This window comes from Ostrea edulis, chromosome 9 (assembly GCF_947568905.1).
Source record: "Ostrea edulis chromosome 9, xbOstEdul1.1, whole genome shotgun sequence".
NCBI lineage: Eukaryota > Metazoa > Mollusca > Bivalvia > Ostreida > Ostreidae > Ostrea > Ostrea edulis.
The window spans coordinates 3,554,624-3,575,209 of record NC_079172.1 but is presented as its reverse complement, the minus strand read 5'-3'; the positions used below and the strand labels follow the sequence as shown (position 1 = coordinate 3,575,209).

Sequence of the window (20,586 nt, the reverse complement as noted above, 5' to 3'; positions counted from 1 at the left end):
GGATACCCATGGGTGATCTCGTCTTTTACTCATCACCCGTGGACAAACTCGCCGAAAAATCATCGTATGTAATTAGTATGTGCGGGTCATTTGATTGGCTACTGCACAGAGTCACGATGGCAAATCAACGAATCGAAGTTTGTTACGTATGTATATTCGGCAATGACAAAAACTTTTCCGTAGTTAACACACCGATTGCAAATAAAACCACTCACAGCTGCATTTCGCAGTTTGAGAAATGTATTCCCATATATTTTTGACTGGTATTTGATGTAAGTGATCTCTACGACTTGTCTTTAATCGTTTTAAAACAAAATTTGCATGCTTTAACGGGCGTCAAGATATTTAGCATACCCGCTTCGAAACCACTTCATGGGAGTATGAATAACTTTTCCGAAGGAATTTCTACTATAATATCTCGTCAGGCTAATATAGTTCTACTTTTAAAAGACTCATCTAAATCCCATGACGCATCAGTTCTATTTGTCGCGTTCTGTTGTTTATTTCACCAGACCCGAGCATTTATACATCCATTGGCAGCCTTACATAGGAGGTCGTGACCTCACTTTTTGTGTCGCGTTACCTGATTGGCTCTTCAATCTTCCGACAACCTCGAGCTAAGGCATTTCCCCATCCTCTACCTACTGAAACTGTTTTTATTTGATTTAACGCCTAATTTTACACAAAGTATTCAATGGCGTTGTACATGTATAATATAAAAAGCTTTAAAAGAATAAACAATACATCATATACATGCAAACACACTCTACATATACTAAACTAAAAACATGTACATTAAAACTGTCTATACAAATGTGTCTTCAGTTTGGCTTTAAAAATATGTAAAGATTTGGACTCTTATTTCAGCCGGTCCACAGTCTCGGACCAATGGTTCCGAAACTTCTATCACTGAAAGTTTTACGCATGTTAAAAGGAACAGTGTAGCAACTCTCAGAAGATTGAGCGGAGCGCAACTTTTTATTTGGTACCTGTTTCGTTAAAAGTTCTGTTAAATACAATGGCGCTTCGCCCACATGACACTTGAACATGAAGGTCAATAATTTAAATGATATTCTAGAATCGATAGGTAACCAATGTATATCAATGAGAGCATCCCTAGAGCTGTCAAATTTCTTAGGATTTAATACCAGTTTCGCACCCAAGTTTTGGATTCTTTGCATTTTACATATGCTATGTCTGTGCTATGCCGTATAAAATCACATTACAATAGTCCAAATGAGAAATTACTAAAGATAAAACCAAAATTTCTGTGGCTTCCTTTGTCGATATTTGCGAATACTTTTTATCCTAAGATAATTGATCATAGCTGTTCGGCATTTCCTTTTTACATGTTCCTTAAAATTGAGAGTTTCATCCAAATATGCACCTAAGTATCTTATATAACGTTCTAGTTCAATTTCATCACCATTAATGTTAATAACTTTTGTGCTACATTTATCCAGTTGCCTCCTGCTGCCAAATAAAATGAACTCGGTCTTTGATGTGCTCATTTTCAGCTTATTTGCATTCATCCAATCGTTAATGATTTCAGCACATTTTTCAAGTTCTCGGATGGCTTTGGTTTCGTTGTGAATGGAGGTAGGGTTAAACCGTTTATTTGCAGTACGATCATCCGCAAATCAATAGACTGAAATTGTCGGAGGAATAACGTCGAACGATGTACCCGCATACGTAAGGTACAACCATGGACCTAAGCAGTTCCCCTGCGGAGCACCACACTGTAACTGACGCAGTGATGATGACGTAGAATTAATGCACCTAGAGTTCCGTAAGTTACTTCCACTAAATCTCTGTCAACGGCTTTTTAAAGAAATCTTGTAAAAGCTTCTAATATCCAAGTGGGAACATTTATGTTTTGGATTAAATATTTAGTCATATTATGAAATGCTTTTTGGTGCAATTAAATTGATGCTTACTGTAAATTCTTTAAAATCGCTGTTTTCAGATACTAAATTTGGAACTACTTCGTAATATAGTTTGCCAATACAAACCATGATTGGGTTAAATGCTGTATGACGTTTTTCATACCGATCGTTAGGCCGTTCTTGGCACACTGATTTGACTACGTACAACTCCGTTTACCTGATCAAGATATAGGGCTCACGGCGTGTGTGATCAGTCGACAAGGAATGCTTACTCCTCCTACATGTCCTAGGCACCTCATTCCACCTCTGGTATATCCATGGGTCCGTGTTTGCCCAAACCTCTAATTTGTATTGCTTATAGGAGTTATGAGATTGATCACTGTTCGTTATATTCACCTATGTAGGGCATTCATGTGGTGGATATTTAAATGTAAACATGGAATCAAAAGAAAGGCTGTTGAAAATACAATAAAACTTGTAAAATAAGAGACAAACAGCTGAATGGTAAATATGTACATGTACTTATTAAAATGTCAATGGGCTATGAAACCAGCTTTTTTAAAGGGAAGGGAAACGAGAATGACTGTTTATACCGAGCGAAGGTCGAACGGGCCGAAGGCCCGTCCGCGAAGCAAGGCTCTAAAGTGTATAAGAAAAACTGAGAAAATCAGCAAAGAAATAAGAGATAATTACCGTCTTCCTTGGAAGACGGTATACAGAGTTGAAGTGTTTTACAGTCTTCGGACTTTGCACTTCCTCTCTTTTTTCATTGGTAGAAAGTGCATGAAGTGAAAATTTTCAATTATTTCATTGGTTGAAATGCTCTTTAAGGCAAGGGAGATAATTTTCTGGTGTTCTAATTTTCGTACGACTTAACAATTTTTCAAGATTTTCAATCTTAAAAAAATCGACAAAACGAACAAAACAAAAATGCAATTCATGAAATTGACACATTACTTTTTTTTTTACAAAGCATTTCTATGGTTACTTTATTTACAGCAATGTTTTCATTTTCGCATGCAAACAGAAAAACGCGCTGTTTTTTTTTTTTTGTTTTTTTTTTATTGCTTGTGCTTTGGGAATTGTCTATTCGGTATTCACCATGAAATAATCTACCATTTATTCAAGAACACAGAAAAACGTGACGTCATACACAACAGTACACAAACAGCTGAGCAAACAGTAAATGAATGAATGACAGTTTTAATGATACCTTAAGCTAAGAATTACATAAGAATAAATAAGGCTTGACTTCAAAATGAGGATCACTGGGGTTTTTTAAGCATGCAAAAGAATAATCCATCCACCTGTTATTACAATTTAGGTAAACGAGTCTAATTTATGCATTTTCAGGGACTTCCAGAAGTATAGTTAATTATGTGTGATTGTTTCATATTTTTTTTTACATATCATAGAGTGACGTTTTTTCATGATTTAAATCAAAGACACAATGGTATTTATGTCTGTAAAGTAACGTCGAATCACAAGAATTTTTATTCAATTTAACTTAGAATTTTGATGAATTCACTCTTGATTTCTGATATGTATTTTATGATATAATTTTTGGCAAAACTATTACAATATTCCCAGGTCTTTATCCTGGTTCATTTCTAAAGCAGTTGTACTGTACAATATGCAAGAATAATTTTCATGCAAATTTGAGCAATTTAAATCTTTTTAGTTTGTTTTGTTTCATAACTTTGTTAAAAAAATATATATATTTTGATATACACACTGAAAATCTCAGTTTCATTTGATATTGAGGCTTGAATCAGTGCTAATACAGGGAACAGTGATTTTGATTTCCAGTACATATACCCTTCATAAATACAAACTTTTACAATGGGAGTCAGGACACAGCTTTGTAGGCATGGCAGTGGCGTAGCTTCCATTGAGGCAACCGGGGCAGCTGCCTCGGTAAAAAAACCCAACAACACCTTTTACGTTGTTAAAATGTCGATAGCCCCAGACCCCCTGCCTCGGTAATATTCGAACCCAAGCTACGCCTATGCATGATGTCCGTGAGATTATTTATTTTAGCCTAATTCAATAATGAAGACAAGGGACATAATTCAACTTCGCTCTATAGAGTTGCTGCTAAAGACGGCAAGCTTTTTTAAAAAAGCTTTACTTGTTTCTACATACGTTCACTGAAAATTTTATGATCCATATGGGCGCCGTCTTATTGTTTTGTTAATTAGTTGCTTCCACAGTTATTCGTGTTTTGAACTTGAATGGCAAAAATACAAGACAGGCGTGCAATTTGTAATTCAAACACTCAGTTTGTTAACAATAAATGGTACAAGTATTGTTGTTACAGTTTTTAGCCAATCATCAGATAGAAAAATAGTAATACGACTAAATAGATGAACGAGTTCATGAGTTTCCTTATATAAAAATATACGATATATCTACTCTTACCTTTTTACCACATTGACTTTGTTGGTTAATTTTTTTTTTAGTTTTAGCTGTCTTTTGATATTGCAAACGGGATGTATTGTTGTTTGTAATTGTTTGATTTGAAAGACGAAGAAGTCGAGGCTACATGAAAGGTGACGTCACAATGCACAGTTTATGTTGGTTGGCGTTATATTCCCCGCGGTAAAGGAATAGGCGGATCCTATAATTATCCTCATATATCCCCCTTTTAATATTTAGATGTTACTGGGCGTTTAGCGCAAGGGGAATTTCATAAATAATATATATTTTAAATGAATTACAATTTACCGTACTTAACAGAAATATGATTATCACTTGGGACACGCCAGTGACCATTTCATGCTTCGCTCGGTCCAACGGTTACACCGTATATATTATTGTTACGTGATTCCAAGCGTTGACAGATGTGTAAGTGAAGCTTACGTAACGCGCCCTCTGGTGAGAGAATGCAATTTTCCTAGCAATGAAGGCAAATATACGAAAGAGCTTTTCAAAATTTGCCAAAGTGTTTATAGAGGGCGAAGCCCTCTCATGGCCCAAAGGGCCGTGAGAACGGAAATCTCCCTATAGGTAACACGTATATACATGTTTGAAAGGAAAATATAGAAAACTAATTAAAAATTAAACCATACCTACGGAACATTAAAATTTTGGTCCCAATGGCGTCGATTCAAATATTAGCGCGTGGACATGTATTTCTCCATTTTGAATCTCGACTACCCTAGTTCACGTCGTTCTGAGATGTTACATAAATCCGTAAAAGCATGTAAATCTTTTTCTTTTTTTTTAAAATAATATATAATCACTCCTCGATTATCGCGATTGTGTCATGTCTCCTATGTTTGTAAATTTGCTAAATACTGACGTTGAATATGACGTCACACTGCACTGTTTACATCAATTGCGTTATATTTCCCGCGTTCAATATATAGGCGGATCAAATGTCCAGAACTAGGATGCTTTCATAAAGCTTTGTCCTCGTGTTAACTTCGGGATGTTTTTTGTTCTGTTTTGGATACAGATACCAATGCCAATACTTTTTGCTTCGCCCTCAATCATTAAACGAAATTGACTAAGGAAATGTCAACCCAATGAGTTTCAATATTGGTCAGCATATTTTGAATCATGGTAAAAAGCTAATTTTGATACATAACTTTATAACGAGCGCAGTGACCCTGCGCGAAGCGCTGGCTCGTATTGCGAACTATGATGACTAGGGCGCGGGAAATAATCTGAGTTAAACCTAAACCTTTAACAAGGAAAAAATTTTGAAAATGTGCTACACGAGCAAATGTCTCGCGCGGAAGTGAGCGAAATGAAAGAGACGCATCCGGTAAATAGAATTTATCCGGAATGCTAGTACGCAATGGCGGCAATAAACAAACGAAGCGGAGATGTTGAAGGATTGATTGATTCATTGAATATTGTTTAACGTCCCTCTCGAGAATCTTTCACTCATATGGAGACGTCACCGCTGCCGGTGAAGGGCTGCAAAATTTAGGCCTATGCTCGACGCTTATGGCCTTTGAGCAGGGAGGGGTCTTTATCGTGCCACACCTGTTGTGACACGGGACCTCGGTTTTTGTGGTCTCATCCGAAGGACCGCCCCATTTAGTCGCCTCCTTAAATACGAGAAGCAAGAGGTACTGAGGACCTATTCTAATCCGGATCCCCACGGGATGACGTTGAAGGGAAAACTTTCTTTCTTGAAAATGATGAACAACGATCAATCGCATAAATCCCATGAAGAATACAAAACTGTGAGTAGGGCAAACATAGATCCCTGGACATACCAGAGGTGAGATCAGGAAAGTAGGGCTATCCTATGCTGATGTCGTTATAAAATGACCCAAATTAGCCTAGTGGTTTCACAATTTCATTACATCGAAATGATCATTGTATTTTCGTCCAACCCCAAACATAAAATAGGATTTTTTTTTTTCAATATTGACATATGCTTTAAATATTAAACATTGATTTGGGGGAGTGGACATCAAGGGGGGGGGGGTGTAGGATAAAGTGTTTAAAAGATGAAAATGGGAGGTCCGAGGGTAATCTCGGATGAGATTCGGCTCGGCTGAATATTTGGACTGACGCCTTCACCGAATCTCGGAGCAATCCTTCATAATTCATGTCTGGAAATTTACATTCAGCTTCGGCCAGTTCTAGCAATTAATGTTCACCTATTTGATACTGCTGTTCGCTTCAAATAAGTGATTTGACTATCAAACTAACTCTCTATCACTATTAATTTTGTATTGCTTACCGTCTAGGTATAAACATCCCAAAATGAAAATAGGCACCAAAATTTCCCGTTCAAATGAAGACTTCCATGGCACAGTACTTTATCTCCTGGAATTGAAGAGTTCCTATAGTCTGCTTTATCTACCTACTGATACAGTGTATCTCTACATACCTACTTGCACTTCACTAATTTAAAAAAAAAAACTATAGGAATGCTTCAATTTTGGGAGATAAAATATTGCGCCATAGAAGTCTTCATTTGAACGAAAAAAATAAGTGATAGTTTATTTTATGGAATTTACATACTTAGACGGTAAGTAATACAGCATTAATAGTGATACAGATTTAGTTTGATTGTCAACTAACTGATTTAAAGCGAACAGCAGTTGCACATTAATTGCTAGAATCGGTCGATGCTGAAAGTAAACCAGACATGAAGGACTGCTCTGAGATTCGATGAAGACGTCAGTCCAAATATTCAGCCGAGCCGAATCTCAACCGAGATTAGTCCGATGGATTTAATCAAATTTATCAGTTGTATAGCATGTATAGCAGAACTAGTAAACGCACAATTGCCTGAAAAAAGAGCAATATGGACTTATATATATGGACCAATTGCTCTGAACGAATTATATTCAAAATCACTTTGTGAGGAACTACATTACAAATTTTGTAGATTTTTAATAGGTGTGAAAAACAAAAGTACAAAATGCTGTGCTTTCTGAATTAGGTAGACACCCTATGATTTTCAACATATTTTGAATTACTGGTTAGAGGACCTAGATGTAACACGGGAAGTCTGACCCAAAGGACCGCCCCATTTAGTCGCCTCTTACGACAAGCAAGGGGTGCTGAGGATCTATTTTATCCCGGATGGATATAAGATCCCTGTACACGCTATCCACACTTCAGGTGTCTGTAGTCTAAATACCACAGTTGTGAAAGTCTTTTATTGTAATTTTGTACTACACTTCAGTGACTTCACTACACCTGGGATTTAATTCTCGTACAGGTAACGTCCCGTGAACTGTAATCTTTCATTTGATCTACAAGTACTAAATAATTCAGACTCGTATGTGGGCAATATCCTTATCACTTCTGATCGAATGTTCACAGGACAAGAAAGATAACTTATCCTACATGTAGCCTACTTTCACTTTTGATGAGTGAAAAAGGAGCACAAGTTACACTAATGGGTAAGTACATTTTCTGTTGGTAATATAGATCTAGTGCTCTTGAGGGTGTAGCGGAGTCCAGACTCGTGATCAGGACTCCGACGAGAGGTGTCGGGTGGCCCCAGAGGACAGCCCTATAACCAGGTATAATTGCTATGGTTACGTAGTATTCTGAACGACTATTCGAGTTACATTACCAATTCACGACCTAAGTACTGCCACCGTACAGGATTGTGTCCTAAATAAAGCTTCATGGATGTTACATGTAACGTTACAGAGTTAGGTGGCCGTACATATTAACTAAGGGACCTGAAAAACGCCGTTCTTGAACAGCTGTTCGAGGTTTTCTCTCTCTCTCTCTCTCTCTCTCTCTCTCTCTCTCTCTCTGGCATGTGCATTGTTCTTCAGAATAGATTAATGAATTATTCTGTCATTGGTAATTTCATGTACGTGCTGAAATTAGCTTGTTGATAAGTGACGTTGATCTAAATTCAGAACTTTGCACCTTCTAGTCTATCGTATTACCCGTGGGGATTTATTTATCGTATTTCGATCCCGATATTAAAAATCATACACTTCATCGGTCTACTCTATGAATGGGCGCCAGTCAAGTACCAAATGTATCATTATTATTATTGTTAAATCAATAGTTTCACTAGTCTTGAATAATAGGTTAACATGAATTACAGAATATGGTAATATACGATTTCTAATCATCTGAATATATTCAGATTTGTTTTTCAAAATATCTCATGTGATGGACATTTTTCAAAATTTAAAAAATGATATAAATGAATGAATATTAGGCCATTGGTATGCTAAACAATGAGGTGTGATACTCTACAATGTCTTGCCATGTTTACACTAAACGCAAAGAAAAAGGGGGGGGGGTGTATAACCTACACATGCTTGTATGTGTGATGTCATAATTATTTCAGGTTGCAGATCTTACGTATTTAAACATTGAAATGTGAATTTGTTCTCGTCATTGAAGATATGGTGGTCACCAGAATTGCATTGGGGGAATATGAAATGCGTCACACAGATGTCCCTATTAAATGCTGAGGACCGTCATCCCCCCATTGTTATGAACTGACTGTGGATGCGTTTTGAGATCTACAAAATATGTATTTACAACAATGTGAAAACTTTAGACAGGTGGTCACTTGATGTTTTGATTAGTGGAAAAGTCCGATATATATTTGAAAATTTATAGCTAGGTTTTATTTTATGACAATTAAACAAAAGTTTTGGAACAAGAAAACTTAACACAGGTCTATCGTTTTCAATGTTCCGGTAGTCGACGCATGGTCCGTCCAAATCAGTACTGACAACTTCTTTAAGCATCATTGACATAAGAATTGAAAACTCTATATCAGAGATGACAATGAATAGATAAATAAATTTCTTTTGAGAACAATACATCAATAAAATGGATATGATATTCTTTACACGGTGTGTAGTTAGACTAATATGAAATATACATGATCAGTAATTCCCTTGTTAATTCCATGGCACACAGTGATAATAAAACAGGCATTGAGATACGATACTATTACAAGTATACTAATCTTCATAACTCACACACCCATTTTTTTCCTGAACTTTGATCAACACATTTCAATAACCTGTGCATATTTTGGGGGGCATGTTTTAATGATTCGTCGGAGTGTTTTGATAAAAACGTGTAATATAGCCTACTATAAGTTGTATATGTATTATATATTCACACAAATTATACATGTTTTGGTAAAAGTAATTATTTACTTTATAAAGAAGAGACTTCAAGGAAAATGAAACAGAAAGAAAAACTCTGGGAACTGTTGAGGAAAAATGCGAAAGCTCTGAAAGAACCAAAGAATGTCATTCTACTGGGAGACTTAGGTGTTGGAAAATCGTCCTTTATAAATACTGCCATAGCCACATTGACGGGTAAACACGACTATTACGCCTTCACTGGGAGCGGATCCAAGCACATCACAACCACTTTTCACAGGTTTGTTCACATTAAATTATTTACCAAAGCACCCCATGCGAAAAATCCTTGACAATTATCTAGCGTTTTACTATTTTGTTACTATAATTCTGATCATTTCAAAACGGAAAACAAATTAAATGACTTCAGCATGCCATTCCATTCCAACTTTAAGGAATATCAGTTAAAAACAGGACTGATTATATGTAGCAACTTATCATTGTAAGTGTCATCTCCCTTATCAGAAGGGCAATTGTAATTTATATAAAAAGTCATAAAAATTCATCAGAAGTAGGTTTCATGATCATACATGGAGCGAAAAGGACTTAACAGTCGCGTAAGTATTAAACAATTAAAAATTAAATCTGAAAGTATTGCATTTCACAGTTGCGATAAGTAATTTCGACTGAAATTTGGCAGTCGGTTTTTTTTGGGGGGGGAGGGGGATGCTTTTTGTGTTAATAATTTTTTAATGTAGATTTTAATGTTATAAGAATTCATGGTGATCACTATGACTAAGAGTGGAATTGACTGCCATCTCTATGAAAGGGAAAAAGATCTTGTCTAACTTCTTCCTCGCCATGCACCCATTTACTCGGCACTTTCTTCGATGTATGCGACCATCGCGTGCACGGATGACCAATCGCTGGTTAAGCTAGTAAAGAGTTACTAGTGATTATGGACTCCGGATGGTAAAATATATATATTTTCCAAGATTTTCTTTACTTGTGCTAAGGCAAACCTGTGCAGAATTTGGATTGCACAAGCATCTGTTTTGTGAGAAATACAAATAAAGCAGGTGTTGATGGTTAATATATTTCTTATCCTTTAAGGAGACGTGAATGGGATAAACTGATACACAAAAGGTACATAAATCAATCAAAACTGTCAATAATAAAGTCATTTCTTCCAAAAGGCATTTCGTACAAATTCAGTTTTCTACTGGACTGAGGACATAAGAACTCGACACAGTCCCTTCACGTCATTTGAAGAAATCTCGCGGTGTCTCTTTACTGTGGTTCATACATGGTAAGTGGTAGACATACTGGTATTTTCTTACCTTACACAAAGTACATCATTCTTCAGGACTGCTTACTAGGTCATATGAAGCTAAATATATAGGTTAAGTTGACGTGTCAAGCGGAGTCTATATATTAGGCATAGAAATTGAGAAATTGACGTGGATGTGGGCCACGGAAATAATACACGTACTTTAAGATTAATGTGACGTAATTTTACAAAAGATTGATGGTATCGTTTTGCTAATGATAGTATTGAGTAACTAAGCCTTTTTTTCAATCATTATGAAACTAAAGGCTAATTATTTACTCTATTAGACTTCGTGACAATAATTAGAACTGGATTTTTGTCCCGTAAAATTAAGGATTGGTAGCGTGTCCGGTTTTATAACTAATTGAAAAATAAAGTTCTGACACTTCTTAAATGAAAGCCTTTTGATTCCAGGAGCTTGTATGACGTCCGACAGGTTTAAAATTAAAATGAAAAGGTCGCTACGGTAGCTCAGTTGGTAGAGCGCGTGCTTCGAAGGGTCATGGATTCAAGTTTAGTCTGCAACAAGGCTGGGTCGTTATCATTGAGCTCAGCTGTTACTGGAAAAATCACAAGTCTTAAAAACAGAGGTCCCTCGTCACGTGGTGCGCGTTGACACGGTAAAAAAAAAAAACCTATTGCTTTGAGTTCCAAGTACATGTAAACTTAATTTGTCAAACTGCTCAGGTTAAATAAAGAGCTTGTGACATATCGATGCGATAAATTGTCCGAAAATATTTTAATATTGAATTGACTGGCAACTTAAACATGGCTACGTCAACAAACAAAAATTATTTGAAGGTGCGAGTAATATATTTCGTATTTAATTTTTGGACACAAGTTTAGTAGAAAAATATGGTATGTTTTGTATACCCATTGTTAGGACTGATTTTGACTACAGGTTACTCTGTTTACCCGATCAAGACGTACGACTCACGGCGGATGTGAACGGTTGACAAAAGATTCTTACTCCTCCTAGGCACCTGATCCCACCTCTAGTATGTCCAGGGATCCGTGTTTGCTCTACTCTTAATTTTGTATTCTTTATAGGAGTTATGAGATCGAACCCTGTTCTTTATCTTCACCGTTTCATATTTTTGATATTAACATTCTGAGAGCGATGCAATAAAATAAGTCAATCGTACGCAGAGAAAATTCCGCTGTAAATCGAAAGTTTTTATAAGGGTCTGCAGCTCTCTGGTATATCCCAAGTTTCCCCCAGTGAGCTATAGTTCTGCAGCTGATAAATTTCTAGGAATTTATGCATTGTTGAAAAATCTAATTTGGATAAATCTTGAACCCCGAGGCCATGATAGAATGCAATAGGTGTTCAAATCTCTTTCCGATGCAATACGATAAGAAATTGTCCAATATGCAGGCGCTTCTTATATACATATGGAAAAAAGTATTACAACACCAAATTTAAGCCTTTAGAGATTTTTTGAAAACAGCAATAATTTTGAATTCAGGAACGTAATTCAGTCTGTACCTTTGTTTACAGTGTACCTGTATTCATTGGTCTGTTGACCGAGAATGATTGCACTCAGTTCTAACAAAATGCGAGTTTTGTATATAGTAATTTCACTCTTTATTTAATCCGTGCAGTTCGGTCTATTTTGTATTGCTTATAGGAGTTATAAGATTGATCACTGTTCATTATCTTCACCTTTATAGGAGTTATGAGATTGATCACTGTTCGTTATCTTCACCTTTATAGGAGTTATGAGATTGATTACTGTTCGTTATCTTCACCTTTATAGGAGTTATGAGATTGATCACTGTTCATTATCTTCACCTTTATAGGAGTTATGAGATTGATCACTGTTCGTTATCTTCACCTTTATAGGAGTTACAAGATTGATCACTGTTCATTATCTTCACCTTTATAGGAGTTATAAGATTGATTACTGTTCATTATCTTCACCTTTATAGGAGTTATGAGATTGATCACTGTTCGTTATCTTCACCTTTATAGGAGTTATGAGATTGATCACTGTTCGTTATGTTCACCTTCATAGGAGTTATGAGATTGATCAATGTTCATTATCTTCACCTTTATAGGAGTTATGAGATTGATCACTGTTCATTATCTTCACCTTTATAGGAGTTATGAGATTGATCACTGTTCATTATCTTCACCTTTATAGGAGTTATGAGATTGATCACTGTTCGTTATCTTCACCTTTATAGGAGTTATGAGATTGATCAACGTTCGTTATCTTCACCTTTATAGGAGTTATGAGATTGATCACTGTTCATTATCTTCACCTTTATAGGAGTTATGAGATTGATCACTGTTCATTATCTTCACCTGTATAGGAGTTATGAGATTGATCACTGTTTGTTATCTTCACCTTTATAGGAGTTATGAGATTGATCACTGTTCATTATCTTCACCTTTATAGGAGTTATGAGATTGATCACTGTTCATTATCTTCACCTTTATAGGAGTTATGAGATTGATCACTGTTCATTATCTTCACCTTTATAGGAGTTATGAGATTGATCACTGTTCATTATCTTCACCTTTATAGGAGTTATGAGATTGATCACTGTTCATTATCTTCGCCTTGCATTATGTTTACTTTTCTTGCACATCGAAATTATTGGTCTTCCATAAGTGTCAATTGCATTCCGATGGCAGATTGGAAGCATGCATGTCATTTAGACAAATTGGTCATTATGTGGGTCATCACACACATCATCATATTCAACCATCTATAGAATAGTAAGAATGTACCAATTAACAAATGACGTAAAAAAAAAAAATCGTGCAAGATTTTGAATACCTCGTAAAATATCTGTTTGGGAGGAGCATGCACTCTGAAGGGTGGTTAGACAAAATGTTTTTACCGATAGCTCAGTTTTAGAAAGGGGATGGTTGCCACATCATTTGTTTTCAACGAGAACAGTGTGGACTCGACTGAAGTCATTAGGCTTTCGTGCAAGAAAACCCATAAAGAGAAATTTGCTTACACACAACTACAAAGCAGCACTTATGCAAAGAAGCTCGCTAATGTTGAAACTTGGCCTCTTGGCGGAAAGTCTGTGGTCGTTTTGTTTTGGGGTTTTTTCTTCTGTTGCTCAATCACAGATGGACGAATGCGTTTGTGGCGACAACCTGGACCAGGATATGCTGAACGAAATATTGCAGAGACGACTCCGTTCAGTGGTGGATCATTTAAGGTGTGGGGCTGTGTTTCCTACAACTATAATCTGGATTTTATCACAGTTACGTGTAACCTTAATGCATAAAATTACCAAGGGTGCATTCTTCCTGCAAGTGTTGTACGTGCCTCATTCTAACAATTATTCTCTTCGACCACGGCTAGTGTTAGTAGGTGACAATGTCAGACAGGCCGTGCCCGTGTTGTGCAGGAGTTTTTGAGAAGAGAGTCAGTTGCAACACTACCATCGCCTGCTCAAAGTCCAGCTTTGAACCCTATTGAGCACATACATGTATACAAGTTGTCAAAGGAGTGAAAGGACACCGTCAATTCAACTGGCACAGACACTTCATCAGGAATGGAGTGGTCTTCCACGTCAAATTCAACGTTTGATCAGACGCCTAGAGTCCGTCATTCGTGTCAAAGGAAGTTAACTAAATACTGAAAAAACCTTTTAATTTGAAGTTTAAAATGTAAATCTTATTTAACTTTCTTTCATGATAGAAATTTGAATCAACAGATAGAGGCATAATAATTTAGTGTAAATGATCACGTCTTCTAATCTTTAAAAAAGGGGTGATAATAAATATTTTACTGATGGTGTTTGATCATGTGATGCTTTATTAAGGTTAAACAATCCTATACACAAAAACCTATATCCTATAGTGTGAAATTAATCATCATATTTCGTCTAAGTAAAAAAGCTAGTGTTGTGATATTTTTTTTCAATGTGTATATTTTTGTACATTCAAACTTGTTCCAATTGCGACCCATGGTGACTATTGTATCCATATTGTATATTTCACAGAATAAGTCGAGCTGATTATTGGAATCCTGAAGATGAAGAAGACAAACTGCTATGTTTCCCAACCTTCTTCGACATCATGGGACTGGACTCCCAGCTATCAACTGAAGACGAAGAAGACACAGTTAACAGCATGATAATGAACCTGATCATCAGCGGAAAACTGCCGGAAAACTGTGATCTCCTGGACGCCAGCAGGAACCTTAAAGCAGGAAAACAAATAACAGACACACAGGAGGAAAAAAGTTTGACCGTGGATATGATCATAGTCGTGATATCAGCGGAGACTCCAACTATTCCAAAGGCACTAATTGACGAAATCTACTACGAGGCGAATATAAAAAAGAAAAGTAATCATTACAACAGTTGTTTAGTGCCCCATTAACGATGATAAACGCAAAATAAACTTCGTTTACCTGATCAGGATATGGGGCTCACGGCGGGTGTGACCGGTCAACAGGGGATGCTTACTCCTCCTAGGCACCTGATCCCACCTCTGGTGTGTCCAGGGGTCCGTGTTTGCCCAACTATCTATTTTGTATTGCTTGTAGGAATTATGAGATTGATCACTGTTCGTTATCTTCACCTTGCACTGTACACATAGAAGATAGGCATACAGTGACAGGTGCTTCATGAAACATATGCCGTATAAGGATACAGTCATTTCTGTTTCAATTCCCAACCATTAAAATAGACTAAACAAGATGTGTTTGTGAAACACAAATGCCCCCAATAATGGCCAATTCCAAAGATGGCCAATGTCACAAGGACAAATATCTTGGTACCAGTAGAAAGATCTTGTCACAAAAAATGCTCATGTGTAATATGAAAGCTTTTGTACATGTATTTACCATTTATAACCTATGACCAATGTCAATTTTTTTTAAAAATGTAGGTCAAACTCCCTGGTCAAGGTCACAGGGTAAAAACATTTGGTACCCACAGATAGGTCTTGTCACAAGGAATACTCATGAGAAATATCAAAGCTCTAGCACTTACTGTTCAAAAGTTATTAGCAAGATTAAAGTTTCAGACAGGATGACAGAATGGCAGACAGGACAAAAACAACATGCCGATGTCGGGGGCATAAAAAGATTTATACGCACACTCCTCACACATGAGGAAATGGCCATCATTACAATTTGTAATGTCATCAAACGCTAAAACGGAGATGTAACTATATAACAATAAGCATGAGGAAATGTATGGAGCGCCAAATTAACATAAACTCAAATAATTGAAGATATCTTCAATTATTTGAAGATATCATCAATTCAGTTATTGCTCTCTTTAATTGAATTAATGCGCGCATTAAATCAATTATTGCTCTCATCAAATGAATTAATGCGCGCTTCAATTCAATTATTGCTCTCATCAATTGAATTAATGCGCGCATCAATTGAATTAATGAGAGCAATAATTGATTTAATGCGCGCATTAATTCAATTATTGCTCTCTTCAATTCAAATGATGCGCGCATTAATTCAATTAATGAGAGCAATAATAGATTTGATGCGCGCATTAATTCAATTATTGCTCTCTTCAATTCATTTGATGAGAGCATCAATTTAGTAGAAATATTGCTCGCAATAATTAATTTAGAGCTCGGTTTAAATAATTTGATGATCTCTTTAATTCAATTGAAGATATCTTTAAATCATTTACAATGCTTTTGTATAAGGAATTAATGCGCACATCAATTCTTTTAAAGAGAGCAACAATTCAATTAAAGATATCATTAATTCAATTGTGGATATGTTGAATTGAAGATATCTTTAATTATATAGTTGCTCTCTCTAAAAGAATTATTGCTCTCTTCAAATGAATTAAAGATATCATTAATTCAATTGAAGAGAGCAATAATTGAATTAATGCGCGCATTAAATCAATTATTTCTCTCATCAAATGAATTAATGCGCGCATCAATTCAATTATTGCTCTCATCAATTGATTTAATGCGCGCATTATATCAATTATTGCTCTCTTCAATTGAATTGTAGCGCGCATCAATTCAATTGTTGATATCATTAATTCATTTGAAGAGATCATTAATTCAATTGAAGCGCGCATCAATTCAGTTGAAGAATTAATGCTATCATCAATTCAATTAATGCGCGCAATAATTCAGAATTGAAGATATCATTAATTATTTGAAGAGATCTTTAATTCAATTGTTGCGCGCATCAAATGAATTGATGATATCTTCAAATAATTGAAAATATCTCCAATTATTTGAGTTTATGTTAATTTGGCGCTCCATAGAAATGGCCATCATACAATTTGTAATGTCATCAAACGCTAAAACGGAAATGTAACTATATAACAATGAGAAATGTAAAGAGCACAATGTATCGTGAGTACACATGTAGGAATACACATATAAAGTAACAACCATGTAATACAAAATAGAGCATATTACAACTTATCTATCTGTCTGTCTGTCTCTCTCTCTCTGTCTGTCTGTCTGTCTGTCTGTCTATCTATCCATCCATCCATCCGTCTGAGCAAAGGGCCCTTTAAGTATATCAGAGATAAATTGTGACCTATAGAGAAAAAATATTATATATATGGTACTTATTGGTAAACATAAATTCACAATTTGTTCTCTTTTCCCCAGAGATTCCTGTGTTTTGTGTATTGACCAAAGTGGACAAATGTGATCTGTCTGAACAGGAGCTGGAAGACAAGAAAATAGAGATTTGCGAGGCTATCAGCATCACCCCAGACAGGATGCTGCTATGTACAAACTACCAACCTGGACAGACACCAGACGTAGAGACAGACCTCAGAATATTGGAATTCATGGCTACGGTACGTAACACTCTAAAAAGTGTTCAATTCAGAGTAGTAACAACAAATTAACGTCATAATTTAAGAAAAATCAAACTTTGAAATATATGCGATGAAATCATGGAAGCTATAAAATTATAATACGTAAGAGCATTCGCGCGTGTGTGTATGTATGTGTGTTAATTTCTGTTGTTTTCATAATATGGACATACCCACGAATTGAAAACTTCTATGAACACGAGAGACTTTAATGCAACGATAAATACCAATATAATTTTCAAAAAATTATTTCAATGAATATAAAAGATTACAGTGGATTTGAACTCGTGATCTGCGGGTCAGTAACCCGACACTTTATCCACTGAGCTAGGATTAGGCCTATAGGCAAACAAATCGATCGCAACTACATGTATATAATTTCACAAAACATCTAAATCGCCATCTTGTGATGTGTGTCATAGAAAATATGTCTTGGTGTAATGAGCTACCTTAATGAAAATCTTTGGAATATTGGCGTAAGTATAAATGTGCAGTTATCGTTTTTATCAGAAAGTTGTGTGATTCCAGAAAGTTTTCATAAACTTGGAATATTCTCATTCAAATATTATTTATTTTAGGTTTCATGTGGTCGATCTGTAATGATCACGTGATGACGTCACACAAACCCACAGGTTTCGGTAGCCAAATGTACAAATCATTCGGAGCACTTTGACCGTTTGCGCCAAATGTCTGAAATATGTGTATCATTGAAACCTGAGTAATTTAGAGGATGTATAAAATAGTCCTGCTCTAACATACCCGTCTACATCTCAATATATTATAAAATGAGCCCTGCTCTAACATACCCGCCTACATCTCAATATATTATAAAATGAGCCCTGCTCTAGCATACCCGCGTACATCTCAATATATTATAAAATGAGTCCTGCTCTAACATACCCGCCTACATCTCAATATATTATAAAATGAGCCCTGCTCTAACATACCCGCCTACATCTCAATATATTATAAAATGAGCCCTGCTCTAACATACCCGCGTACATCTCAATATATTTTGCAATCAATAATGAACCTAATCCTATTCTGTTTTGATATAGTTTATATCTTGTCAAGACCTAAAAACCTAAGCATTACAAAGTATGAAGAATAAACGTCTAGGATGTATATATGTATTAGGGGAGTCTATAAATAATGACCACAATGTGTACATGTAACTTGTATAATCCGATTATTCTGAAATTACCTCCCATTGTATGTATTATGTCAATCTGACTAAAGTACAGACCTATATATATAATAATATAGGTCTGTACTTTAGTCAGATTGTGTATTATGTACAATGGAGGCCTGAGATGATTTCAACATAAGTTAAATCTTGCTTCCATATGCATACCCCTTGAAATATGACAACTATTTGTTATACGTGTTTGATTTCGTTTTAGCTCTGCAATCCACGTTTCAAGACTGTAACTCTACAGAAAGCTCAATTTACGGACCCCGCACCCCCGCCTCCTCCACCCCAGCCGACACCAGCAAAAGAAACCGCATTCTGGAAAAAAGTCTTACAGTGGTCTTTCGTGTTCATTGTGATTGCATTCTTCGTAAATCTAATACTACAGATCTTGTTCAAAGACAAGACTGTTTACACACGAAGCAAGTGATGCCATTTAATACTGCAGTTCTTATCCAAAGACACGACATACACATTAAAGGAAGTGACGTCAAAGGACCAGGTTATTCCATTATTCATTATTAATCCACGAATTATCTCTTTGAGAAATATTACTATTTCTTTCATATGATTGTGATTGCGACATTCCTGTTTGCACTTTTTATGAACGGTAGTGATCTATTGTTAGTTATGCTCCCCCCCCCCCCCCCCCCCCCTTCTCATGTAAAACCGATTTTGTACATGGATAATATCTGTTTTAGATTTAACCTGCAGAATTTATGCCATTCCTAAAATTGATTTGTCGAAATATGTACATGCATTATGTGTGACAATGTGGTCACCCCAGAGTAGTGAGTTAAGAAATCAGTGTATATTAATTTTAAGAGTGATATTTGTTTAGAGGCTGTATTTTCTATACTGACACTATTTTATCTATATATATCTTGTGATATTTTAAAAACCATTCTAATGATATATACCTCCCACAATTAATGTTCAATAGTATTCTCACTTTTATTTTACACCAATTGTTTCCAATAAAGTTATGATTTTAGGTATTGCACTTTATGTTACTTTTCTATCTTTAAAAAGGTGTTAAGCAGACCATAGAAAATGTATTAAAAGGTGTTAAGCAGACCATAGAAAATGTATTAAAAGGTGTTAAGCAGACCATAGAAAATGTATTGTAAACGGTATAAAAAAAAGTGTCGCAAAATATGCATCAGTAGTTAAGATTTCTCATACATACATACATACATGAAATTTTGTAACTTTTTAGTGCAAAGATGTAATAATTGTTCTTCTTGTACCTTTTTATCAGCGTTCATTTCCATCACTAGGTAATCCGAACCTCCTTTAGTGTTCACAATTACGTAAAACAAAATAGATGGACAATAAAACGTGACACAAAGCACCGGAAATAAAAAAAAGATAGGGACTTACAAAAATTCTAAAAAGAGTGCAGCAATGAAAAATTACACAATGAATAGTTATTATAACAACATTAAATTACATCGCACAGATGCAAACAAGTCTAATTCAAAGCTCCACTAGGAATTACTTCGGAATGTTTTCAATTCAAAATCAAACACTGGTATTCTTCTAATTCAATTTTCACTTCCAAATGGAGTCCATTGTTTTCTGTAGTGAAGAATAGATGGATGTTTTGAATGATTATTTTAATTCAATTTTATTTATTGATGATTACAAAGCAGTATTATATGCTTTATTTTTTGGATGCAATAATGTTTTCGATAATATACATATCATTGAGAAGGAAGTTATTGATATAAACTCTATTCTTCCTGCAAACAAGCCTGATAATACCAGTCATTAAATGTGGGAAGTAGAAGGTACAGTACTGCAAAGTCTCTGTGTTTACTA

At 35.6% G+C, this 20,586-nt stretch overlaps 1 protein-coding gene across 2 annotated transcripts; it reads left to right on the top strand.

Annotated features, from left to right (window-relative positions):
- The first annotated feature begins 7,509 nt into the window (after positions 1-7,509).
- Positions 7,510-19,765, top strand: LOC125658165 (uncharacterized). 2 transcript variants are annotated; one of them, XM_048889328.2, is made up of 5 exons: positions 7,510-7,765; positions 9,521-9,740; positions 14,745-15,091; positions 17,359-17,552; positions 18,974-19,765. In XM_048889328.2, the coding sequence occupies exons 1-5, from the start codon at positions 7,732-7,734 to the stop codon at positions 19,190-19,192; spliced, it is 1,014 nt and encodes a 337-aa protein (XP_048745285.2). In that variant the 5' UTR covers positions 7,510-7,731; the 3' UTR covers positions 19,193-19,765. The 2 variants fall into 2 exon arrangements, with proteins under 2 accessions (XP_048745285.2, XP_048745287.2); XM_048889330.2 differs by lacking the exon at positions 7,510-7,765 and adding an exon at positions 8,741-8,902.
- Positions 19,766-20,586: the final 821 nt, after the last annotated feature.